At 37.9% G+C, this 26,943-nt stretch overlaps 2 protein-coding genes and 4 non-coding genes across 6 annotated transcripts; 5 read left to right on the forward strand and 1 right to left on the reverse strand.

Moving 5' to 3' along the window:
* The first annotated feature begins 1,526 nt into the window (after positions 1-1,526).
* Positions 1,527-5,171, forward strand: LOC112190765 (protein LIKE COV 1). Its single transcript, XM_024330245.1, has 7 exons — positions 1,527-1,820; positions 2,473-2,525; positions 3,050-3,159; positions 3,496-3,663; positions 3,747-3,844; positions 4,379-4,505; positions 4,844-5,171. Exons 1-7 carry the CDS (start codon positions 1,653-1,655, stop codon positions 4,921-4,923), a joined length of 804 nt encoding a protein of 267 aa, XP_024186013.1. The 5' UTR covers positions 1,527-1,652; the 3' UTR covers positions 4,924-5,171.
* A 626-nt stretch (positions 5,172-5,797) lies between these two features.
* LOC112185818 (phosphoenolpyruvate carboxylase 2) lies at positions 5,798-8,820 on the reverse strand. Its single transcript, XM_024324128.2, has one exon. The coding sequence runs from the start codon at positions 8,818-8,820 to the stop codon at positions 5,935-5,937; it is 2,886 nt and encodes a 961-aa protein (XP_024179896.1). The 3' UTR covers positions 5,798-5,934.
* A 1,320-nt stretch (positions 8,821-10,140) lies between these two features.
* On the forward strand, positions 10,141-10,237 carry LOC112191065. The gene has a single exon (XR_002932780.1). It is a non-coding gene; the product is annotated as a small nucleolar RNA Z43 (small nucleolar RNA).
* A 192-nt stretch (positions 10,238-10,429) lies between these two features.
* Positions 10,430-10,513, forward strand: LOC112191081. Its single transcript, XR_002932797.1, has one exon. It is a non-coding gene; the product is annotated as a small nucleolar RNA U83 (small nucleolar RNA).
* Positions 10,514-10,590: 77 nt separating this feature from the next.
* Positions 10,591-10,680, forward strand: LOC112191060. The gene has a single exon (XR_002932775.1). It is a non-coding gene; the product is annotated as a small nucleolar RNA snR60/Z15/Z230/Z193/J17 (small nucleolar RNA).
* Positions 10,681-10,931: 251 nt separating this feature from the next.
* LOC112191066 lies at positions 10,932-11,026 on the forward strand. Its single transcript, XR_002932781.1, has one exon. It is a non-coding gene; the product is annotated as a small nucleolar RNA Z43 (small nucleolar RNA).
* Positions 11,027-26,943: the final 15,917 nt, after the last annotated feature.

The following is a 26,943-nucleotide window of genomic DNA, read 5'->3' on the forward strand; positions in this document are numbered from 1 at the left end:
GTCCCTTCGTTTAGCAAACTGGTCCGGGCTGATGCCGAACTTGGAGCAGAACCCACCTTCTTGATTCCCAGTCTTAATTAGAGTATGAAATCTCCAATTTCCGTTCAATACTTCCAGTGCCAGATGCGGTGGCACTTGAGTTATTGCAAGAAGCTCGACGACACTCTTGGCCTTGTCGTAATAGTTTCGGCCCTTGGTCGTTGGGGTCCTTGAGATTGTTACTGAGCGCTGGGGAAGATTAATTGCGCATGAAATGCCATAGGCATCTAAAGACGACTCCAGCTCCGGCCAGACGTCTTGCAACTTTAGTTGTCGTTTTTCAGAGAAGAACGCAGAGAAAGAGGTCTCGTCGTTCGAAGAAGAAGGGCCGGACTTATCCATCTCCATGGACTCGATGTTCTGGTTCTCCATCTTCACAGACTCGTAGTGATTGTTGACTTTGGTTTGGATAATTGAAACCCTATCTCCTCATGATTCCCCATGTATTTATACAATTCTAGGAGACTGTCAAACGAGCTGGGCCTGCATGGCTTAAGTGGGCTCTTTCGAGCATGTGGCTATGTTTGGCCGGTCTGGTTTAGAAAACGTTAGGTCCGGCCCAGCTCACATCTTTGAACAATATTCAAACTTGAATACTTTGAGGCTCCAACTTTCAACAGCTGTAAGTAGCAAAGAAGGAATTCAACTTTGTTGCATTAATTAAATTAACTTGACTAAGAAAACGAGATGACAAAGTCCAAAAGTGAAGAATATCTTGCCATTTCCATTCCCAAATCAACTAACATCTTTGTTTGTTTCGTTTTCTTGGTCCCTAATATTTTTATTTTCTTTGATCTTTTCTCTAAACCAAAGGTTTGAATCTTTGATGAGCTACTTTTCAATTCAATATTTGCTCGCATTTTTGTAGTATTGTCTTAATTTAGTGGATGAGTTACGATTTTATAAAAATTAAAACCGAAGGAGACTATTTGTTGACTAGATTTATGTATGTTTGATTTGTTACCCACCGTCCCACCCATTGAGGATGGGCCTCTACTATCCAAGGATATTAAGACGTCATCACCTTTGTTGACAAGTTTAATCAACAAATTACTTCAATGTCATGTTTATTATTAACAAGCTCACATATCTAAACAGATTTTTTAAAATTGCAAATTGAGTTGGACCCAAATTAGGATTTAGAAAAGATGCACACATCCAATAACTCAACATAGACTCAAAGTATATCCCTCCTAATCCGTTCAAATTCCTCTCTAATTAAGTCAAATCCTAATATTCTCATCACTTAAAAAGAACAAAAACATTGCAGAGCAAAGAGGCTGGCATCCAATCATTTGAGACAGCTCATCAAAACACACAGTAAATATTGACAAAGAGAGATTTAGCATTGATTAATCCGCCCTTAAACCGAAATTTCACTATTTTTTATTCCTAAAATCCTATCCAACCCCACAAGAAAAATAGAAAAAAAAAATTAAAAAATTAAAAAAATTCCGTAAAATTATAAACAAAAGCAAGATTTGAAATGCGGAAAATACAAAGGAAGAAGAAGCAAATTAAGATCAGGAGAAAGCTCAGAGTCCTTCGCTCTTCTGGAAATTCCCGGCGGTGGCGTTGAAACGGCGTCGCTTTGATTTCTGGGTGTGTGGGTGATGGGCGATGAGAAGTCGTCGTCGTCGTCAATTGTAATGGCAAGCAGCAGAGACAGAGAGCCGCGAGATCGAGAGCTTCTCATTCCGGTCGCCGACTCCGGCGATGAAGACCTTTCTTCCAAGCCGTCTTCGTCTTCGTCCTCCTCGCACCACCTCACTGGCCGCGAGGTATTGTATTGTATTGCTTTGCTCTCTCTCTGTATTTTGGATTAGGGTTCTTTGATTGCTTTTCTGTTCTGTTTGGTTTTGCTGGCCAAAATGTGTGGGAAATTTAAAGGGGAAGCTAAAGTTTCTTGCTTTAATTGCAAATTTGAGTTTGTAGATTTGTGGGTTTATATTTGTTAGTAGGATTGTAGCTTCTTGTTTGATTTTAAGAACCAGATTTATGGGCCTATAAATTCCTTTTGATTTTCCACGAGTTTGATTCAATCCATATGCTCCAGTTTGAAGCTCAGATAATTGATTTTCGAGTGCGGTTGGGCTTTTCAACGGGATTTTTTTTCAGTTTTGATGGCTGTGTTTTAGTCTGATTGAGATGTTTTGCCTGCACAATCATGTTTAGAAGTTGAATTTTTTTCGGTATTGTATCAAAGGACAATTAGAATGTAGTATTAGTTTGATCCTTGGTGTGTAGTTCAGGACTAAAACTTTTACTTGCGGAAAGATTTTCTTCGTTTTGTGGAAATTTTTTGTTCAGGAGATTATGATTCATTACTTTTGTTTCGTGGGCAAAGTTGAGATACACCCTACCTGGTTCTTTGTGTGCGTGTGTTTTTATATAAATTGTCATATTCATTCTGTCATTTTCATCTCTCTGCAGACTTTTTACAAAGTTTTTAGAAGTTGGGCGTCAAAGAAGTTCATGACTGGATGGTATGAGTGTCTTTTCTTCTGGCTCTTATTTATCCCCAAGTCATGTACATATGCAGTATTAGTTCCTGTTCATATATGTATCTTTGTGTGAATGATCAATTACATGTTCCTGGGAGGGTAAAATCTGATTAGAAGTGATAGAACTTGTTAAAGTTATTAGTTCAAGGCACAAGCACATATTTTGGACATGCTAAAATGGAATTCGATCAAGGAGACTGCTGTCATTTATTAATATTATTTCTTTGAACTCTTGTATTCTATTACAGTCCAAGAAGTAGTTGTACACTATGTGTCCTACCCTATTGGTAGGTTATCTCAAGAAATTAACATCTTAGGCTCTTATGAGTGTTCGACAGACAGGTTCATGAATTTTTCTGGGTTTAATCATATGGCGTTCTAATTTTTTTGTTTCTTTTTGTACTGTGTGCATTTGATTTAGTAGCCAGATTAGATAAAGCTTTAAATTACGATTTTCTTTCTTCTGGAGTGCTTAGTATTTGCTAACTCTTTTGTTCTTTTTTCAGCGTGATCCTATTTCCAATAGCCATCACTTTCTACATAACTTGGTGGTTTATTCACTTTGTGGATGGCTTCTTCTCTCCAATATATGCTCAGCTAGGAATCAACATTTTCGGTACGTACATTTTATTCTGCATCACACTGCCTTGACTGCTCAGACACAAAGTTCTGTCCTCATAAATACAGTTCTAGTCCGTCATCTCTCTTCAGGAAAACCTCATAGACACAAATTTCTGTCCAAAAGCCTACTTACCTTCTCTATACCTGTACTCTATGTTCTCATTGAACAACAGTTCCTACCCCTTAGGGAGAGGCAAATCAGATGCCTCTTGTGATGGTACAAGTCAAATCCGACCAGTATCTTTATCAAGTTATATATCCACTGTAAAATCAATAATTTATCTTTATTCACAATGTCGATTTGACCTTTGAACTTCTGTGCACATGTTAGGTCTTGGATTCGTAACTTCCATTACGTTCATATTTTTGGTTGGGGTGTTCATGTCATCATGGCTGGGTGCATCTGTCCTGGGTCTCGGTGAGTGGTTTATCAAAAGAATGCCATTCGTTCGTCATATCTACAATGCCTCCAAGCAGATTAGTTCCGCCATATCCCCAGGTGTGCTTTATAATATCTTTCCCTTGTTTGACTGAATGGATATAGGAGGGCAATTAATAATCTTTAGCTTTTTGGTATTCTAGATCAAAACACGCAAGCCTTCAAGGAAGTGGCCATCATAAGGCATCCACGTATTGGAGAATATGCATTTGGGTTCATTACTTCATCAGTTACCCTTCAGGTCTGAGAATAATGTTTATTGTTGGTAATTGATATTCAGTCTAATTTTCTCAGCATCCATGTTTTGTTTAACTCACAATTCTTGAAAGCATGGTCTTTGTTCGGTAAATGGTGCCTACTTATATTTACTTTGATTTCTTTAGTATTTTCTTCTGTTATTTTTCTTTTCTCTGTCACTTGCTTTTAAAGACTTGGTTCCTCAGACTAGTTGATGATATTGTTTATTTCTCAGCCTCAAAATGATTGTGGAACAGTGTAAGACTGGAAGCTTTGGCTTTTACCTTGCATGTGTCATATTTGGATTTAATGTTGCTTACTGTAGTTTGATCCTTGTTATTTGTTTTATAATTTCTCTTCATGAGGGTTATCATTTTGTCCTGTTTTCTTATGATAAATGTTTTAGAAAATAGGTTTTCTGATCCATTGTCCTCTCTGCTAGAAAAGTTTTATACTAGCAGAATGATATACACTGCTAGAATATAATACTGGTGTTGTACGTGAATCATTTATTTATTTTAGTTCTTTTAACATGCAGAACTATGCTGGTGATGAGGAATTGTGCTGTGTTTATGTTCCCACGAACCACTTGTATATTGGTGATGTCTTTCTGGTCAGCACCAAGGATGTGATCAGGCCAAATTTATCTGTACGGGAAGGAATTGGTGAGTAATCTATTTGCCACTTTATGTAGATATATCAAGGCTGGGGTAAAAGGACCTGCTTAGCTCTTACCTTGGAATTTACTTACAACCTTGGAGTTACTATGACCCTGTCCTGGATGATCCTGATCACAATGGCATTTATTGTAGGGGTCATATTGCTTGTGTCTAAATATACAAATAAGAAAATGATGTGGGCATGAAAGGGGAACTTTTTTTTATAATCAAAATACAATGACAAGTGGGCTCTTAGTGAATATTTCCAAACTGCATAGTAGCTATAGAAGGGGGAAAGCAGTTTGCATTTATCAAAGCTCTAATTTTATGTTCTTTAAATGCAGAAATTGTTGTGTCTGGAGGCATGTCGATGCCCCAGATCCTGTCAACGGTTGATTCCCGGATTATGCCTGTGGTTAGCTGAGTGAAGGTGTTAGATATTAGCTTGGTTGCTTCTTTATTACCTTGTTTGGTTCCCTAGTGTCATCAGATTGGCCATGCACTCAATGTGATGCAATTCTTATCAGATTACCCAAGATTCTGGTGACATTTGTAACATGTTTGTCATGTTAGAATGTAGAAATTGTAGTGTTGGCTTGGAAGATATAGTTTTGATGGATTAATGATTATACAGGCTTTTAAGCGGTTTGGTTTGAGGTTTCCTCTTTATGAGTAGAGTTGTCTCTGCTTAATATTTTGTTGTGTGCGAGATTCTCGTGCTGGACCTTTGCTGTTGATTATTTACAGACGAGCGATTTTGTAGGTAAGAGGATATAGGTGATTTGGTTGTGAAGTAACTGGTCTTTGTGAATATATTCATGAGTTTTTTACACAAACTAGGGGAAACCCTTCTGTATTGAGACTAGTGTTTTGGAGACCTAATTGACAGGACATATTCATGCCCTAATATAAGTTAATGAAATCTGAATACTCTACCAAAACAAAAGCTTAACCAATCTATTTGTCATAATTTTCATGAGCATGGTTCTATACAAGTTGTTTTTATCAGGTAAGTAAGGTCATTAGGATAGCAAGCAAGCAATGTAGTCATAAAAAAAGTGCTTTCATGTTTGTGCCATGCCATGTATGGTACAAAATTTCAAGAACTAAAAAGTGGAGGGAGCTGCCCTCAGTAGTAAACCATTACCAAAGGAGTCCTAAATAGCTAGGTTATCGATTCAAGAACACGAGGGGCTCTAATTTATCAGGGTGGGATGTAGAGAGAGTTATAAGTCAATATTCCACGGAATCTGAAAACCACTGACGATGCAAATTCCAATTCACTTCACACAAACCAAAAGTCCATTTGCATTCAACTTATTCAAAAGCTTTTATTACATGGAAGTTTAAAGTACTACTGATAAACAGAGAGCAACCGATACAATACTTGACTTGAGGTGTCCGACATATCAAAGAAAACATAAGTAGTGGAGCATCAGCCAGTGTTCTGCATCCCAGCAGCAATACCCTTCATGGTCAAAATAAGTGTGTCCTCTAGACCTGGAGCATATTCGCTTGTTTGGTTAAGCTTGACTAGCTCTGCTGCTGGCTTGCTTGCTGGTTCCTTTGATGGCCTTACTTGAACATGATAGTTGGGGTCACGGATCTGCTTCAGCGTATAGGCTTGGCACACATTTAGTGTTGTAATATATGAGTCACGAAGAAGAAGTCTTTGCCTCAAGTAAGGATCTCCTTCCAGAAGATCTCTGTGCCCAGCAACCTGGAGTAGGAGGCGTTTAGTATCTTCATAGTCGGTCCTCAGTCGCTCTCCAAATGACCATAGGTCTTCTGACACTAAAAGCTTGTCATAAAGAGCTGTAATACCTGGGTCTCCCTTGGCAAACACCATCTCAACTAAATCAATGGTGACTCTGAAGAAAGGCCACTGATTATACATGTCACGAAGCATCTGAAGATTCTTTGCATCATTCTCTATGGCTTGCTTAAATGCTGCCCCAAAACCAAGCCACACTGGTAAGTGAAATCTTGTCTGCGTCCATGCAAAGATCCATGGGATTGCACGAAGTGATTCGATGCCTCCACTTTGGTTTCGCTTTGATGGACGACTCCCAATGTTCATCCTACCATACTCCATCTCCGGTGTTGCAAGGCGAAAGTACTCAACAAAACGGGGTTCCTGGAAAACTATTGAACGGTATTCCTCCGTAGCAACAACTGCCATCTCATCCATGAGTGCACGCCATTCTGGCTTGGGCGAAACTGGGGGATTCATGCCATGCTCTAGTGTAGCTGCTGTGAAACGCTCTAGTGTTCTAAAACACAAGTGCTCCTCTCCAAATGATCGTTCAATAACTTCACCTTGAACTGTTACACGGAGCGAACCATGAATCGTCTCAGGTGGCTGAGACAATATAGCAAGATGAGTTGGTCCCCCTCCTCTTCCAACTGTTCCACCTCGGCCATGAAACATGGTGAGCTTAACTCCATATTGTTTCGCAACCTTTACGAGCTCTTCTTGAGCCTTGTATAGATGCCATGCTGCAGATAGACGGCCAGCATCCTTTCCTGAATCCGAGTACCCTATCATGACTTCTTGCTTCCCATTGATCCGGTTTTTGTACCAATCCATAGAGAAGAGGCGAGCCACAGCAGCAGGAGCAGCCTCTAAATCAGCTAGCTTCTCAAACAATGGAACAACCCTCAGTGGCGTTTTCACACGGCATTCACGTTGTAAAAGCTCAACAGCAAGTACATCAGATGGGGCTGTTGCCATTGATATAATATAGGCCCCAAAGTTGTCTGAGGGAAGTTCTGAAATGACTTTGAATGTCTCCAATACTTCAGAAATTTCTTCAGTCTTGGGAAGATCAGTGCCAAAAAGAGGGCGCTTTCCCTTGAGCTCAGACAAGAGCCATTCTTGCCTTTGTTTCTCGGGCCATTCTCGATTAGACCCGAGGCCCAGGTGCTTTGTAATAGCATCAATGACATCAGTGTGCCTCTCTGATTCTTGCCGTATGTCAAGTCTCACAAGAGAAAGTCCGAAAGTAGAAACTTGACGTAAGAAATCAAGAAGGCTCCCGTCGGCAATTGGCTGGTCACCACAGGAACACAGTGACCGGTAACACAGTTCGAGAGGCTCCAGGAAGTGTTCAACATTAGTAAAAGTTGTGTCCTCGGGAATGTCAGAGGTTCCATTGGATAATAATTGACGAGCACGCTCACGTGTATTGTAGAGCTTGTCTCTCACATCACCAAGAATAACACGATATGGCTCATTTGGAGGAATTTGTTGCCAAAACTCTATGTAGTGTTTTGCATACTTCCTTGAAGACCTATAAAGTTCATGAGCGCGAGCAAGAAGCTCATCGTTGCAACGCCACATAGATAACTCAAACATGAGATCCTCTATCTGGGAGAAGTACAAGTTAGCAGCCATCATTCTGGCCAATAAGCATACATCACGTGTAACTTCTGGAGTGACCCTGGGATTTCCATCACGATCCCCACCCATCCAAGAAGAAAATTGAATGAAAGGGGCATTGTAGGGAACACGTTCGTTTATCCCAATGCTCTTCAAGGCAGTGTCAACTCGGCGTAAGAATTTCGGTACACCTTTCCAAATCGTCTCATGAAAGTAGCTCATTCCTGCCCTCATCTCATCTTGAGGGGTTGGAGGAGTCCTTCGGATTTCGTCGGTGCGAAATGCAGCTTGAATCTCCCTATGTAGAGCCTCGTCGAGTTCTTGTTTATCATCAGGTGTAACATCCTTGGCATACAACTGCGTCAAACAATCTCTTACCCTTGCATGCTTTTGAAGCAGAGATCTGCGAACAGACTGAGTAGGATGTGCGGTTAGAACCAAATCTACAGTCTGGTTCTTCAACTCATCGAAAATTTGTTGTGGGGACTTGTTCAGTTTCCCCACAAGCTTCTTGAACGTCTCTTCAATGTCCGACTCCGTAGTGGCATTTGCTTCATCAACAAAATCTCCCTTCTTCAACTTTATCCTTCTCCGATATGCAATCTGAACTTCTTCAGCCAAATTGGCCAAGTTAAGCATGTGGGAAAAAGACTTGGCAACAACAATGGAGTCACCAGGATCCAAACTCGTAAACAAATTTCCGAGTTCCTCCAACTTTTGAGGGTCCTTCTTTCCTTCGTATTCCGCGGATAGCTCATAACAGTCTTGAACCGTTTGTCTGAGATCCTCCCCATGTAAATCCTGAAGAATATCGAGGAGATGATCCAACAACAAAGCATCATACTCGATCAGTTTGTCATCCTCAGACACCTTCCCTGGTGCCAAAAGCCTCAGCTGTGCATCAATTGAAGCCATCTTCTCCAAGTTCCTCGCTCCCATAGTTGCCTTCTCTCTCTGCCTCTCTCTGCTTTCTAGGTTTCTGGGTTACTCTGCCTTAACCAACAAAATATTGCATGGTATTTATAATGAATCAATACCCACAAATCCTTGCGGAAAACAGACTAGAGCAAACTGGGTTTTCAGAGGAAGTAGAGTATAAAACGGAAATGGATTGAAGTAGATTGAAGTATAGCATAAGCTCTATGCATAAAAAGAAATGGGGAAAAAGAAAATGGAAAAGATAGAGAAAATGAATCCTGGTGGGAGTAGGATTCGTAAGTTACTTGGATTTAAACTCTCAAAATGGAATTAAAAGTCCACTAGAAAACTAGTCTTACTAGGATAAGGAAATTAATCTGATGGCACCGGGAGACCTGATTGGACTAGGAGAGTTCGAGAACATTCAATAAGCATCTAGAAGAAGTATATGACGTCACATATGCAAAGTTGACAAGAAGATGAATTTGTATATTATTAAATAAGGATTCCTGATTCAATAAACATCACTTTGGCCGAAATTCCTTGAAGATTCTAGAAGATAATGATGTCCAAAAGCATCACTATAAATAGTAGAAAAGAAGCAAACTTAGTGGGGGGAAGGAAACTGAGTTTTTAGAGGAAGTAAAGTATAAAACGGATTGAAGTAGAGCACAAAGCGAATCCCGTGAGATCCAGATGAAGAGAAACGGGTTGCTTATGATCCGTGCACAAGAAAGTACAAAGGATTAGAGACCGGGAAAATTATTACATGGTCCCGGATCATGATACACGTGGTGGCCCTGGTTAATGTCATTGATCCCTATGATGTATACTTATTTTTGATTGGTTCTATTAATTTAATTTGTTTATCATCCCCTACAAGGTCTCTATCAAATGACCAAATTTGAGTAATATGATTGGCATGAACCACCAAATGATAATGTCACGTGATACTTCAGGATCACAGAATAATTTCTCAATAGACAGAGTTTTGATCACAGAAGGATCAGACAGAATAGAGTCAAGTAAAAATATAGCTTCATATCATTGGAGATGCTCTTATTTTTCAAATACTAAATGTTTTTTTTTACGGTTTCACCTTGTCAGGTAAAAGTCCAATTGAACGCCCCAATTGAAAAGCCGACTGAAACTTCTTTTGAGCCCAATTAAACCCACAAAGCCCATTCGCAACACACAAACCCTAGTTCCAAAGCACCCCGACGCCTCTATATAAAGTAGAGAAGCACAACCCCAACACCCAAGTCCTCTCTGTTCGGCTGCGACTGTATGTTCAATTTTTCATCACTGTTCTCTCTGTTTCTTCTCTCTTTTCTCAATTTGGGACCGTGACGATTCAATTGATAAGGTCTCGTTCGTCGTAATTGGCCGCAAGGCCTTGCCGACCATTCTGTTATATCACCACCCATTATCTGAGTCCCTTGTTTCCTCAATCTATCTTTTCCGATCTGGGTTTTGAAATTTAGGGTTTATCTTAGTTTGTTTTCTTCTTGTCGGCCGATGATTAAAATTAAATTAATGACAAGCATATGTCTGAATCACCTTGTGTTGAACTCACTAATCTTCTCTATGAGGCCGATTCTCTTTCTTCTTTATATGGTTTTCATTTCTTTGCCAATGATGATGATATGGTTATCGTGTAATTTATGACTCTCCGTGATTACACACATACCTCTACTGCCTTCCTTCTGAGGCTTTTCGCTTTTCTCCATCGAATTTTTTTTTTTGCTGAAAATTGTTTTTTGTTTTGAAAAATGTATGAATTTTGATTTAATGGGTCATGTGATGATTGATGCATAGTTCACATGAGTTTATCTGTGATTAAACATCATTTTAGTCTTTCGCTCCTATCTGATGACCCCTTTATTGTTTTCGGATCATGTTCCTGCTCTGTTTTAAGACTTCTGTTTTGGTTTAGCATTGGCCAAGGATTAAAAAATTTCTTGACAAGCATATGTCCGAAACTATGTGTCGAAAAACTATTATCATCTATGAGGCTTGACTATGGACATTTGAACACTATCTGTTGATCCCACCTAGGCATTTAGATTCTGATTTCCAAAAGTGAATTTTGAGATTGGCATTTGGAAAACTTGCATATTTATAGTTGTAATGGACAATGATGATTTGTGTTAGGTCTCGTTCGTCGTAATGTCTCTTCTGGGACTTGCCGACTATCGTGATATATCACCACCCATAGTCTGAGTCCTTGTTTTATATCCAAAATTTATATCGACCTCAATGGATTATTGCTTTTCTGCTTTAATTTGCTGATTTCATTGCTCTTCTTGAGCAATTGATCTAACCTAGTGAAGTAGTGATGTGAGCAGAAGAGAAAAGTCATTCAGGAGGGACATTTGATCAATATCAGCTTAACTATCATACTTGGTTGTAGCGGACATTTTGGAACAAATTCACTTAACGAAACCAATTTGAAGCATCGAGGGAATCATTTTGAGCTAAATAATTGTCGACATGAACCACAACTGATTTCAATAAACTTGAGCAGGTAGAAATAACCCCCATATTAGGAAATAACCCCCATATTAGAAACAATGTGCCAACTTAGGCATAGAGGCATTAGGTTGGTGTGCCTTCAATGAAATCAATTAATTTTAGTAGGAGGGATAGTTACAATGTAACCTACTTCTACCTCAGATTCTAATCATCGGACTCGAGAATACTTTGATAAGTCTGAAAACAAAAAAATCAAGCTAATGAGGTTACAGGGATTATCACAAACTGGCACCAACAATGGTTCAAGAAGAAATCAATTAATTCTTGTAGGAGGAATTGTCAAATGTTACCTACTTCTGCCTCAGATTCTAATCATTGCACTTGAGCATACCTTCTTAAGTCTAAAAACAAAAAAAAATAGAGCTAAACTCTTACACCAATGAGGTTACAAAGATTATCACAAACTGGCAACGACAATGGTTCAAATCAATGTTGGGACACCAACTTAGTTGTGGCTCAAACTCAAGAAGAAAGAATGTGCTTCGGTCATCTTTGCCTGTTGACAGGATTTGATTTAAAAATCGTCACCACAATTGGCGGTGGTGTGAAAGAAATCAAAGAATATTAGATATGGTGCACCCAAAATGGGTCAACAGAAAAAAACTAGGGGTGGGCGCGGTTTGGTTTGAGGCCCAAACCGCAACCAAACCGCTTTTTTTGGTTGGCCTATATATCAAACCGCAACGGCATTACAAAAGGGCTTAACCGATTATTTCGGTTACACCATTTTTTGGTGCGGTGCGGGTCGGTTTCGGTTTGGAGCGATTTATTAATTTCAACTAGAAAGAGAAGGCCAAAATCAGGCTTATTTTTACCTAACAATTTCAATAAGACATAAATAAATTTTGAATGCATTTAGAGTCCACACAAATCGGCAAATGTCACCCAAATATCAAGCAACTTGCGGAAAGACCATAGGAACTTGTTACACACACACACATACATATATATATATATATATATATATATATATCAATGATCAAGCAAACATAGCAACTTATTACAAACTGAAAACCTAATCAAAAATGGATTTCTTATATATTGAAAACCAACATTTCCCTCAATGGAGAAATAATAAATAAATAAAATGTAATTAAAATAAATTCGGTGTGGGTCGGTTTAAATCGGGCGGTTTATGACCCGAAACCGCAACCGAACCGCTTTTATACGGTTCGGTGCGGTGTGATCACAAAACGAAACCGTTTTAGTTCGGTGTGGTTACCGAACCGTTTTTTCGGTGAGGTTCAGGTCGGTAACCGCATTTTCGGTACAAAATGCCCACCCCTAAAAAAAACCTAAAAAGTTGAAATACAACGAATGAGAACACAACAAAAACAATGAGATTCTTACTATTGTTGCATATCATTTACTTGAAAATAGCAACCTATATGAGGAATATATGTCAGAATATATTAAATTTTGTTAATTTCCTATACTATATTCTCCCCTCGTATAATATGATTTTTAAAACGCGTTCTAATTGACGGAATGTCAAAATCATGAATCAACCTTTCTTTATGAATTTTATTATTTTCTAACTTTAAATAAATCCTAAAAAACTATTGCATTAAAAAATTTAAGTTCCTGTAACCAAAAAAAAATAAGTTCCGTTCGTTCAAGAAATGCTTTAAAATCATTATTTGAGTGTGAAAAAACTTTGATCAAAAAATAAAAACATGCCATTTTAGCCACAGTTTGTGTGTTATATGTAAGAATCAAATGTGGACTTGTCACAAATGATCACAATGTATATGATGATTAACTTAATATCAATCCTAGTTTAACATGGATACAAACTGAAAATCAATATTGTAACTTAATGAAAGAGTGCATCAATTCATTAAGATAAGTAATTCAATTCTTGGTCTGCAAGAAATACTACAATGATGTGATACATTAAGAATCTAACTAGGAAACCTAAACCGATATGGATTGCTTTAATGGGAACCTTCTTGAGGTTTAAGTCTCCTATATATATATGGATGAATTGGTCCCTGTTGCCACCACGAATTATTGCATTAGTTCTGTCCATTGAGAAGCAAGTTGGTAAGCAACAGAATGCCATATTCAGTGATCGAGTTTTGCAGCTGCAGAAGATGGAATCCATGCCTGTGATTGCTGAAGGTAAGCTTTAGTCCTTTTGTGATTGTTGTCGAGTTGATATGCATATGTTGTGACTGTGAGTATATGGTTTTACAATTGGTATCAGAGCATAGGCTCACAAATATGTTTTTAGTTTTGCTTGACATGAAAATCGATTTAAGGGTTTTGCAAAACAACCAAAAAAAAAAAAAGATTCCTTTGCTTTATGGGTTAACAGGCCTTAGCCTATTAACAACTCCAGACCCAGTCACAGCACGTGGACTATCCAAGCCCAAACCCGACCAAAACATCAAGAACAAGTGACTGTTGTATCACAATGGTTAGTTTTGATCAAGACGAAGGTCTGAGATTGGATTCAGAAACGCGCGAGATGCTTTCATCTTGAGAAGGGATTCAAAATCCCGATCGCTGTGAATCAAGAAGCCAACAGAGTCGATTGCTGCATTTGAATATCAAGTTCATGCTTCTGTTGAGTTTTTAGCAGCAAATTGGGGAAAAAGCAAAATCAGGTTCTTCTGTAAAATTGATTTCGATTCATAGCATAATTGTTAAGTTTTTTATTTTGGTTAAGAACCCTAGTTGCATTCCCGGCGTGCGTTAGGCTAGAGTAGATGGTGACCGGATGGAATTTACAATTTCTTGATTGTTCTGTGGTTTCTTGGAATCGAAACAACTTTGGTTGTGCTTGAATATGCATGATGAATTGATTGCTTATATGGTATTGTATCTGTGATTGTGTGACAATGTATGAAGAATAAGAATCTCCCAAAAGCTTTACACATTGTAGAAATTGACAGATGCAAGAGCTTAATTTTCTTATAAAGACAATACGATTTGGGTAGAATATAAAGTTAAAAGCTCATGAGTTTTGTGGTTTTCTGTTGGCATAAGTGAACATGGTGCATAAAGCATCCTTCATTGATGTTGGCAGGAAGCATATGGTATAACAAAATTGAAATTGTGTCTTGTGTTTTAAGACTATGCTTTTGTTTATCTTCCAAAGAAGTGGTCAAGTATGGTCTTAGAATGCAAGACATCAGTATACATGCTTAATGAAAATATATTTGGATACTTGAACATTTTTCTTCTGTCTAAAGATGTGATCTCCTTGGATAACATATTTTGATTAAGCATGGCATATTGATAAAGAACTACAGGATATTAAGCTTCTACTCAAAAGTGATGCTTAATATTGTTTTATGTATGGACTGACATGAATGCAAGTATGGATTGTTTAGGTTTTCATTATGTTCTTGTTTTGGATGCTTAAAGCTTAATAAAACACAGAAAACTTAAAGTTATTTCTTTACAAAATGAGAACTCACATGAATTTTGTTTTGCTCCTTAGGTAACTCTTACATGAACTTGAACAGTGTCTTGATGCTAACTGGAACCAACTATAGAGCTTGGCTAGACTCTGTAGAGAATTATATGGGAATGCATGAGAACATAGACTATTGCTTTACTGAGGATAAGCCTGCAGAGTTTAATGAAAAGAGCACCAAGAAAGAAACCGATCTTTACAAGAAGTGGCATAGATCCAATAGAATGGCTAAGAACCTCATCCGTACCTCTATGTCTAAGACTGTCAGGGGAAGTATAGAAGAGCCTAAGCTAGCATCAGATTTTTTGGAACTCATAGCTGCTAAGTTTAAAGAAAGTGAAAAAGCAGAAGCAGCTAGACTAACTAAGGAGTTTCATGATTTGAAGTACAGGGGGGAGTTAGAGAGCATATTATGAAGATGATCAATATATATGGCAGACTCAGGGAGCTCTTGATGGGGGTTAGGGATGAGCAGGTAGTGCATTATGCATTGCATTCCCTACCTAATAGTTTTAGTCATCTTAGAACCAGTTACAATTCTCAAAAGGGAAACTGGACCCTAGATGAACTTATATCCATCTGTGTGGATGAGGAAGCTAGGATCAAGGAAGAAAAGGAACCTGCTACAGCCATAAATCTCATAGAGAAGCCTAAGAAGAAAAAGCCCCAGAATAAGCTCAAGCCTACTAAAGCCATAACTAAGAGTTCAACAGCTGCAGTGGCCAAGGAAAACAGGTCATTTAGGTTCAAGTGCCCTAAAACTGTAAGGCCTTCTATCATCATGCGGGTTCGTTTGTTTTCTCTACATTGTTTCCACAATCCACTGTATTTGCTCAGATGCATATATGCATCTTAATCTTTTTAGATTTATGACTTCTTATGTAAGTTTCGCTTCCTCTTTTCTCTGTAGGATGACTAGTAAAACTTTCCAATGTACACCCTGGAAAGGTTCCTTTGTAATTTCCATTAGGATAGTTATATTTTTGTGATACTGTGCAATTCATGTATTACAACACCTTATGTTGGGCCCGTGGCTGCGACTGGCCTTTGATTTTTGTAGCTAAATACATTTAACATATAAAATGATGTGGTGTTGGACATTAGAAAAGAAACAAAAAAAAAAAGAAAGTAGTGTTTCGTTTTGGTTTTTCATTGAGACAAACGTTAATCCCATTTGATAAAAATCTGTTCCTTTCTCTTTGTGGGCTTAGCTCGCTTCGTTCTTTGGTGTTTGTAAAGTTGGTAATCAATGCTCAAATCATAGCCAATCGGCCCAATTATTTGGTTTTGCTTCTGATAGGAGTATCATTAGCTGCAACTCTTGGATGTGCAAACTATTGAGCCCATCCTGCGAGAGAATAAGGAAACTAAGGTTCCGTTTAATATAAATATCACGATTCAGTGATTCACGACATGAGGAAAATTAAGGAAATCAAATTTCATCATGGCACGGATTGTTAAGAGTTCGTGCATTTAGATAACCATATTGTTCATCCAGAAGAATATGTAAACAAGCAGGAACTAACAGTACTGAAAAACTATGCAGATACAATTCTTCCAGACAGAAAAAGGATATTTGTACAATCACACAACCAAATTAAGAGAAGGAAAATATTGATATCAGTGAAACAAACATCTGATACATCATTACAGAACATCAAATAATTCTAGTTGTTGCAAGGTCCTCCTCTGATTCCTCGAACCATGATTTAATTTAAGAAATGCAACAAACTTATCACAGCACAAAGCAACCAACCGGTCCAGGTTCAGGAAAACTGGATGGGTTGGTATGGTACTCGAAGATGCGAAGAGACATGAATTGGAGGGTCAAACAATTCTTCTTGTCCTTGTCCACCTTGGTGATATCAAGGTCAAATTGAAACGGTATGGCAATTCCCCACGTCTTATGAGTCCCAGGCTCATATTCAGCTTTGTATTCACTTGGGACGCCCAACCGGGTGATAACAAAGCATGCTTTCTGACCTCCTACGTGCACAATACTAAATGCTGATAAGTAACCAAATTCATAAGGCCACGAAGGGATCTTCCAATCACCAATTTGTGTGATAGACTCTTGATTTTCATCCAAGGACAGAATATAAACTCCTAGACGCTGATCATTAGTATAGGCAAACAGTAACTTCTTCTTGTCATCCTCCGGCAGGTCAAGGACTAGAGTTTTGTGCCAGAAGGGAAAAGGGCGGCGTTGGCACATAGTAGAGACCAGTCTCCATTCTCTGTCTGGGTGGGCGACGTCAAAGCAGAACACTGGACATTTTTCATGGGAGGCAAAGAGAATTCGGCATCTTCCCAATATCGAGAGCCAATTTGGAGGAATGGAGGTTCAGGCAAAGCTGCCCACTTGCCCACATTGGGGTCAAATACCTCAAATGAAGGCGGATCGGAGACCCGCAAACCGGAAAGAGCGTAGAGTTTCCCGCCAAGCTCCACGATTAGAGGGTAAAACTTGGCTTGTAGTAGAGTGGCATCCATCTTGGTAATATCATGAGGCTGCTGCTGCTGCTTGTTGGGGTCAGTTTCGAAGGCATAAACATCTCTATGCCAAACTAAGTCGGAACGAAGTAATGAAATTATTGGGAAGCTGGGTTTCACGCCACCGGCGAAAATAATCTGGGAGCCGAAAACACCGCCACCGATGGAAGCGGGGAGATGATCCCAGCGGCATAAGCCACTTGGCGCAATTGCAGTGGATCATCATCTGATGAGCATAAGAGATCTGATAGTTTAATGCACCGCACAGCATAAGCCGCTCGTTCTCCCTCTTGGTATTCAATGGTGCACAGGTAGAGTGACTTATTACCCTCCACCTCATTCAATTTCAGTTTCTTCTTCTTCTTCTTCACCTTCTCTGTCCCTTGGCTGCTCTTCTTCTCCTTCTTCTTCTTCTTCTTCTTCATATCATGCTCATGAGACTTCTGCCCATGATGTACACTGCAGGGCCGAAGCCGATGATGGGGCGTCTCCTCTTCGCCATTGCTGGTGGCGGAGGCTAGGTTATGAGGTTTTCTGGGGCCATAGACAATTAGATATGACAATTCAATTCCCAATTAAGATGAGAGATGACTCCGTCTCCGCGGGCCTGCTTTCCTTTAATATATACACACGACTCCGACTCCGACTCCGACTCTTCTTTTTTTAAAAAAAAAAAAAACAATGGGAGTGGACTAATCCTACTCTTGTTGGGAATTGGGCTCAATTAGAAGTCCTACTATTGTTCGGAAACATATGCGAAGACATCAGCGGCCCAATATTCCGTGGACTAGTCCTACTCTTGTTCAGCCGATCAAATCCAGGTTCCTTCTTTTATCTCTTGTTGATAATCAAGAAAACAAACTTCTTTTTAATTTTTTTTTTTCACAATCATATCGTCTTTCTCTTCTGTTGCTTTTAATATCCATGCTATTATGAAGATGATCAATATATATGGCAGACTTAGGGAGCTCTTGATGGGGGTTAGGGATGAGCAAGTAGTGCATTATGCATTGCATTCCCTACCTAATAGTTTTAGTCATCTTAGAACCAGTTACAATTCTCAAAAGGGAAAGTGGACCCTAGATGAACTTATATCCATCTGTGTGGATGAGGAAGCTAGGATCAAGGAAGAAAAGGAACATGCTACAGCCATATATCTCATAGAGAAGCCTAAGAAGAAAAAGCCCCATAATAAGCTCAAGCCTACCAAAGCCATAACTAAGAGTTCAACAGCTACAGTGGCCAAGGAAAACAGGCCATTTAGGTTCAAGTGCTACTTTTGCAAAAGAGTAGGACACATGAAAAAAGACTGCACTGGCTATAAGAACTGGTAAGCCAAAAAGGGTAAAATTTTTTCTAATACAGTTTTTTCTTTAGAAATTAATTTTATGAATGTTGAACCACAGTCTTGGTGGATAGATTCAGGCTCACCTATTCATATTACTAATTCTTTACAGGGATTCATAAGGAAGAGAATCCCAAAAAGTGATGAAGTGAACCTGTGTGTAGGAAATGGCATGAAAGTGGCAGTCAAGGCTATTGGCACCTTAAAGCTCGATCTAGGATTAGGAAAATTGTTAGTTTTGGACAATGTTTTTTATGTACCTTCCATGAGAAGGAATTTGGTTTCAGTTTCTCTTTTAGTCAAATCTGGTTGTAGACTTGTTATTGATAGTAATAGAATTCTTATTTCTAAAAATTCTGTTCAAATTGGTTCTGTTATTATGAATGATTATTTACAATTAAATTGTTCAATGGCTCAACAAAAAATTTTACTTCTTGAAAATAACACACACAGTACTAGCAATTTAACAGGTATTAAAAGAACCAAACTAAATGAAAAGTCTGCACTTTTATGGCATAGAAGACTTGGCCATGTGTCTAAAGAGAGACTGAAAATTTTGGTGAAAAACAAAATCCTAAATGAACTTGATTTTTTTGATCTAACAGACTGTGTGGAATTCTTTAAGGGAAAAATAACCAATACAAGAAAGAAGACTACATATAGAAGCCAGAATTTACTATAACTCATACACACTGATATATTTGGTCCATTCAGGCATCAAACTATTTGTGAGAATGTGTATTATGTCTGAGGTAGAAAATCAACTAGAAAAGAAAATCAAAACAGTGAGATCAGATAGAGGTGGTGAGTTCTATGGAAAGTACACTGAATCCGTCCAACAAAAGGGTCCATTTGCCTTGTTTTTGCAAGACAATAGAATTAAAGCTCAATATACAACACCTTATATTCCACAACAGAATGGTGTTGCAGAGAGAAATAATAGGACTCTTTTGAACATGGTTAGATGCATGATGTGTACAACTGGTTTGCCTAAATTTTTATGGGATGAGGCTTTAAAAACTACAAATCATATTTGCAACAGGACACCTAGCAAAGCTATAGAAAAGACTTCTTTTGAGCTTTGGTGTGGTAGGAAACCTAGTTTTCATCACTGCCATGTTTGGGGATGCCATGCAAAAGCTAGGATTTATAATCAAAGCTTGAATAAACTTGACCCCAAAACTATTAGTTACTATTTTATAGGTTATCCAGATAAATCTAAGGGTTATAAATTATATTCTACTCATCATTCACCTAGAATTTTTGAAACTCACCAAGTAAAGTTTGTAAGTGAAAAAGTTCACAATACAAATTTTGAGGATTTAACCTCAGATTTTGAGGAAATTGTGTCTGATGAGAATATAAGTATAGCATTGCCTTTAGAACAAGAACCATCAGCAACAGAAACTGTTACAGGAAATCAAGATGCACAAGATCAAGTGCCTGATCAGGAAATGCATATCAAGCTGAACCATAAATTTTACTTGAACCAATTCCTTATGCAGAACCTCAAAATCCTCAAATAGTTCAACCTAATCCTGAAAATCTTCAGCCTAGAAGATCACAGAGAGCAAGAAAAACAACTTATGGTGGGGAGGGGGGAGGAGAAGAGAGTGACTACATTGTTTATCTACAAGAAACAGAAATTGAAATGGACTGTGCAGAGGAAAATGATCTAACTACATTTAATCAGGCCATTGAAAGTAGTGAATCTCATCAATGGCAACTAGCAATGGAAGCAGAAATTGATTCCATAAGCCAAAATGCAGTTTGAGAATTAGTTGAACCTGACCTCAAACAGAAGCCTACATGTTGTAAATGGGTTTTCAAAACCAAAAGATATGCAAATGGCAATATAGAGATACACAAGGCAAGGTTAGTTGCCAAAGGTTTTACACAAAAGAAGGGCATTGACTTTATTGAGACTTTTTCTCCAGTTTTTACAAAAAACTCGTTTAGGATAATCATGGCTTTTGTGGCTCATTTTTATATGGAGCTGCACTAGATGGATGTTAAAACAGCATTCTTGAATGGTGAACTAGATGAAGTGATTTATATGAGGTAGCCAAAAGGTTTTGTACAAGCTGGAAGTGAAAATTTAGTGTGCAAGTTAAGAAAAGGGCTAAATACAAATTACTACCCTGTGGTTTAGGTCTAAAATCAATTCAGTCCCTAAACTTCTAATTTCATAAAAAACACCCCTGCACTTTCAATTTTGATCTAATAGGTCCAATTTGTTAGTTTTCCGACAATTGAGTTATTTAACTTGTTAACGTGACTCATATATGGCCTATGTTTTATGATGTGGTGTCGAGGTGGTTTGCATAGTCAATTTAGGAGTGAGTCCTACTATTAAAAATAAATAGTTTTTCAACAAATAATCCAACTATAACTTGAACCCATAACAGAATATTAACGAATTGGACCTATTAGATCAAAATTGAAAGTGGAGGGGTGTTTTTGATGAAATTAGAAGTCCAGGGACTGAATTGATTTTGGACCTAAACCACAGGGTACTAACTAGTATTTAGCCCTTAAGAAAATCAATTTATGGCCTAAAACAAGCTTTTAGACAGTGGTACAAGAAATTTGACTCTGTGATTTCTACTTTTGGATTTACATAAACCTTGTTGATGAGTGTGTTTATTTGAAGACAGTTGGGAACAATTTTATTTTCCTAGTTCTCTATGTGGATGATATACTTTTGGCTAACAGTAATTTAAAACTGCTTAAAGATACCAAGAGCTTTCTGTCAAAGAATTTTGACATGAAAGACTTAGGAGAAGCATCCTATATACTAGGTATTGAGATTAAAAGAGATAGGCACATAGACTACTTGGTTTGTCTCAACAGAATTATGTTACTAAAATTTTAAAGAGATTTGGTATGGAGAAGTGTGCAGCTGGGGAAGTTCCTATGTCCAAAAGAGATAAACTAACCAAGAAGCAAAGTCCTAAAATGAAGTTGAGAAAGAGAATATGGAGTCAAAGCCTTATGCCAGACTTGTAGGAAGCCTCATGTATGCACAAGTTTGCACTAGGCCAGACTTGTCTTTTGCAGTAGGGATTTTATCAAGATTTCAATCTAATCCAGGCCATGAACATTGGGTAGCTGGGAAGAAAGTGTTGAGGTACTTGCAGAGAACCAAGAATTACATGCTAGTTTATAGACAAGTGAAGGATCTGGAACTTGTTGGATTTTTAGACTCTGATTTTGCAGGGAATTATCCAGACTCTAAGAAGTCAACTTGTGGATATGTATGCATGCTTGCAGGAGGTGCAGTTGCTTGGAAAACCATGAAGCAAATTCTGGTTTCAACCTCCACCATGCAAGCTGAATTTATTGCAGTGTATGAGACTATGTGTGAAGGACTTTGGATCAAGAATTTTTTGATGCAGACCAAAGTGTTAAGTCACATTGTGGCTAGAAAACTTGTGATTTATTGTGATAATGAAGCAGTTGTTTTCTTTAGCAAGAACAGTAAAAGATCAAATAATTCCAAGCATATTGACCAAAAGTATTACAGTGTTAGAGAAAGAGTAAAGCATGGTGAAATAGTTGTTTTGAGCATTGACACAAATTCGCAGCTAGCAGATCCTTTCACCAAGGCCTTGTCAGTGGCTGCATTCCAGAAGCATACAGCAAGCATTGGAGTTTTAGCTAATCTAGATGCTTAGGTACAATAGAGAGTTAGTCCAGTTGGAGCAATTTAAAGTTTTAAAGTTCCTGAGTTCTTGTATCTTTTGAGTTGTGATTTTCCAGCTCATTTATCACAACTTGTTTGTAATGACAGTTTTTATTATCAATAAATTTGGAGGTATTTCTAGTTATGGTTTTGCTGCAGCTTCATTGTTTTATTTTGGAAATTATCATCATGTTTTGAATATCATACTTGCTATTAGATGGCTTAAATCATGTATAGCATGATGTTAAGCTTCAAACAATAATTTTAAGCCATCAGTGTTCAGTAAATTTGCTTGAGTTTCTTGTTTAAGAAACATAAAGTATGACCTGATATATGCCTTCTTATTGATACACATTAGCATATATCGTATCACTTCTGGTTTGACATATGTGGATTGCAGGGACTTGTGTTTGTGGTTTTGAAACTCTGCATTTTTGTTAAAATGTATACTGTTTCTTGCTTTGCATAAGTGACTGTGATATGGCCGTGTTGGAATGGATTTATGATTCAAGTTTGTTATCTGGCGTGCACTTTGGTAAGTTAAATTAGTTTTGATATTATCTGGTGCAAATCATCAAGTATAATATGTGTCAGTCCAAGGGGGAGATTGTAAGAATCAAATGTGGGCTTGTCACAAATTATCATAATGTATATGATGATTAGCTTAATATCAATTCTAGTTTAACATGGATACAAACTGAAAATCAACATCTTAATGAAAGAGTGTATCAATTCATTAAGGTAAGTAATCCAATTTTTGGTTGCAAGAAAGATTACAATGATGTGATACATTAAGAATCTAACTAGGAAACCTAAACCGATATGGATTGCTTTAATGGGAAGCTTCTTGAGGTTTAAGTCTCCTATATATATATATTGAAAATTATTCTACGCACCGTCGGTGTAAGTGACCCAGCAGCATAATTAACACGTGTTGCAATCTGAGTCATTCATTTGATCCAGCCCTTACTTGAGTATTACTTCTGTTTGATAGTCAACGTCCATATCTTGAGAGATTGATTCTTTCAGTCAATGAGGTAAAAACTGAGTATGATGGGTAAATTTCATTAAACCAGATAATTTCTAGAAGTAGGCAAAATCGAATTGGACCTTTTCATCTTCGCAGATCGACGATCCGGTCAGTCGTCTTCGATTTTGACTAGTTCACTCTTTTAGTTCTGTCTGTCTCGCTTGTCCGGCGACGTCTCCGCGACGACGGTGGGTTCTCTTCTCGTCGGCGTTTGAATGACGAGGCCGGACGGGCCATGGTGATGGTGATGCACCGACTGGTTTTCTTTTCTTCTCAGGTAGTGGACTAGTGGTGAAGACTGCTGCGGGATTTATCTTTTGCTGGTCGGAGGTTGAGCGGTGGGTGGGAATGCAAGTTTGGTTTTTGCAGATGAGGATAAGATAATTATTCGGCTTGGTAGGGAATTTTAATTGCTGGAATCTGGGCTACCGATGGGTCGGCATGGTGGTTTGTAATTGGGTGGATTGGTTTTGGAGTTTTCTTGCTTTGATGATTGGTCTGCTGATGAAGATGAAGATTTTCCGGTTGTTGTACGAAACCCCTAAGCAATAGACTATATTTATATGAATATGAATTAAACAATAACATTGATACAGATTGGCACAGTGGTGAAGTCATATGGTTGTTATGGTTGGTGGCTGTACAAATTCGAGCCACATGGTTGGCGTTAAAACTAATTTTGTTCAGTTATGTGTTTTTTTTTTTTTTTTAATGAAAGAGTTAAGTTATTTTTTTGGTAGCCAAGAGCCTAAGACACAAGGTAATTAGGTCTAAAAGAAGTGTTTTATGTGATAAAAAAAAAGGTTTTGAATAATTAATTAACCTCAAAGATCAAGTCCTTCAAGTTTTTGTGCATGGATAACACAGGTAGACCATACGAGAAATGGTATTAAAAAAAAAACTACCATAATATTAGTTAAGGGTTACAGATTGTGTTTTAGTGTTATAATAATTAATACATTGTTGTTAACCGAGTGGATCGTTGTTGAAACAAAGTCAAAATTAAATGATATTTTGACCAATGGTTATAAATGTAACTTCGGTTGACCAAGCGGATCGAAGTTGAAACGAAGACGAAATTAGTTGTATTTTTTTACAACAGGCATAAGATATTTGAATCGTCCCATCACCCAATTTCATTTATTTCGATGGGGTTGCCCTTAATGGAATTTAGTATATAAACATAGTGTTATAAAGTTAACCATAGTTGACAAAGTGGATTGAAGTCAAAACGAAGACAAAATTGACTAAATTTTTTACAACAACTATAAAACATTCTAATATTCTCATCTAACGGTTGGTTTCGCCAAATTCATCTTTCACCGTGTTGTTACTTTTGAAAGGTCAACATCACTTTATATGCAATATACAAATTACACAACACTAATAGGCACATCGGTATTTATTGTGATCTACGAACTCGGAATTGAAAATTTTTGTTTTCAACCCTTAACAGGTATCCACCATGTAGTTATATACACCAGATGAAAAAGTTGACGTGGTTCGTGATTGATATGACATTGGTCATGTTGATATTAAAAATGATATACATCGGACGAATATGACTAAATTTTTTGGCATATGCATATAATATCTTAATCATCACATCTACCTGTCAATTTGACCAATTCTTTTTTGTCGATCATGTTGATATTGAAAAATGATATACATTTTTATATAACCAATGAAGAAGGAAGATAATCGTAGTAAGCATATCAAAATTTATTTCAATCCGAGAAATAAAAACGAAAAATGGTTGATTCGATCTTGTCCGTGTACTTATGTCACGCCCCTGATTTTACACACAAGAAAATCGATATATATAATCCCATAATTATACATGCGTGAACGTTCAGTCATCAATACAAAATACCTAAAATCTTTTTCCTTTTAACCAAGTACATACTGATGCCCTGAACCCTCAAAGTTAACATACACTCGCTCCATAGAGTATATATACAATGCTTACGAATTAAATTGTCAACAACAAAATAAAACGTAAATGCAGCTCAGAGTAACTATACAACGGAAGTCCTTATCAACGGTAAAGTCACAAATATGGCTTCCTACCGTAAAGCTGCAAAAGCGCCACCTCAGCTTCAGCCACGATTTCCCTGACCTGCAGGATTAACCCCTACACCATTCCATTGAATAGTGCACCGGGTTTCCACACAACAAAACCCGGTAAGCTTATGAAGCTCGTATGAGTAACTCAAAACCAATTACACAAATTTCACAAAAGCCTCCTGCTCATAACCTCAATCCTAGCATCCAATTACACAAATTTAGGTCAAACAAGACTTCTTCAAGCAATGTTTGACGCCATCCTAACGCACTACGGCGAATTTCATAATCACACTCATTTCCCATTTTCCCCCCTAGGAGCTTTTGTCATCAACATGACATCAAAGATGAAAATCAAAGAGTCACCTTCCTATCCTCAACACAGAGTACAATTCGTCACCACTATGCTCTTAAGATAAATCAAACCATCAATCAATACAATCAAGAAGAAACAAGGCAATCACATATCAAAACAAGCCAAACAAATCATAGTAACCCCTGCATATAATTTAGTTCAGGAGGTCACATTAAGTCAAGCAATTCAAATCATAATAATCCTACACTCTGACGTCTGTAGGTAACCCCAACTATCACAGCAGTCCTCTCGATCTTTGTTAACTTAATAACAACTCAGCTCCGCTACCGAGCAATCATCACACTGATCATCACCTAGATTTCACATAGATTCACGCAGATCTCGCCAATCATCACACAGATAGTGATCATCACATAGATTTCACTGGTCATCACATAGATAGCGATCATCACATAGATTTCGCTGGTCATCACATAGATAGCGATTCATCACATAGATTTCGCTGGTCATCACATAGATAGCGATCATCACATAGATTTCGCTGGTCATCACATAGATAGCAATTCATCACATAGATTTCACTGGTCATCACATAGATAGCGATTCATCACATAGATTCACGCAAATATCGCCAGTCATCACATAGATAGCGATCATCACATAGATTCATCACGAACCCACTAATACATGAATACATATGTATATATATACATCCCATAATATATATACACACACACATAATCATCCACTCAGAATGCCACAATAGCAACTATAGTCGTAGTTAACCTAATAACTCCAAGACAATAGGGTAGTCATGCTCATAACAAATATCGACCATATTCATAACAAATATTGATCCTGCTCATAACAAATATCGATCATACTCATAATAAATATCGATCCTGCTCATAACAAATATCGATCATACTCAACAAACGATAACGGAAATTCGTTCACTAATGAACCTTGTGAGATTACTCACCTTGAATCTCCCGCTGCGTCTTCAATACAGAACAAGGCAGCCAATCCACAAAATAGCCGTCCGAGGAGTACTACGTCACGTACCTAAGGAATTACAGCTCTCATTCAATCAACGAATCACAAGGGATAACGTTCGAAACCCTAAATCGAACCAAAATTCCCAAGGTGACGCCAAATGAGGCGAAACCACATCCGAGACCTCCCAAAGTCCCCGGAATACGTCCACGATCGATGTGACCAAACCACAAGTCGATCGGACGCTCGAATC

Source organism: Rosa chinensis, chromosome 2, assembly GCF_002994745.2.
Source record: "Rosa chinensis cultivar Old Blush chromosome 2, RchiOBHm-V2, whole genome shotgun sequence".
Taxonomy (NCBI): domain Eukaryota; kingdom Viridiplantae; phylum Streptophyta; class Magnoliopsida; order Rosales; family Rosaceae; genus Rosa; species Rosa chinensis.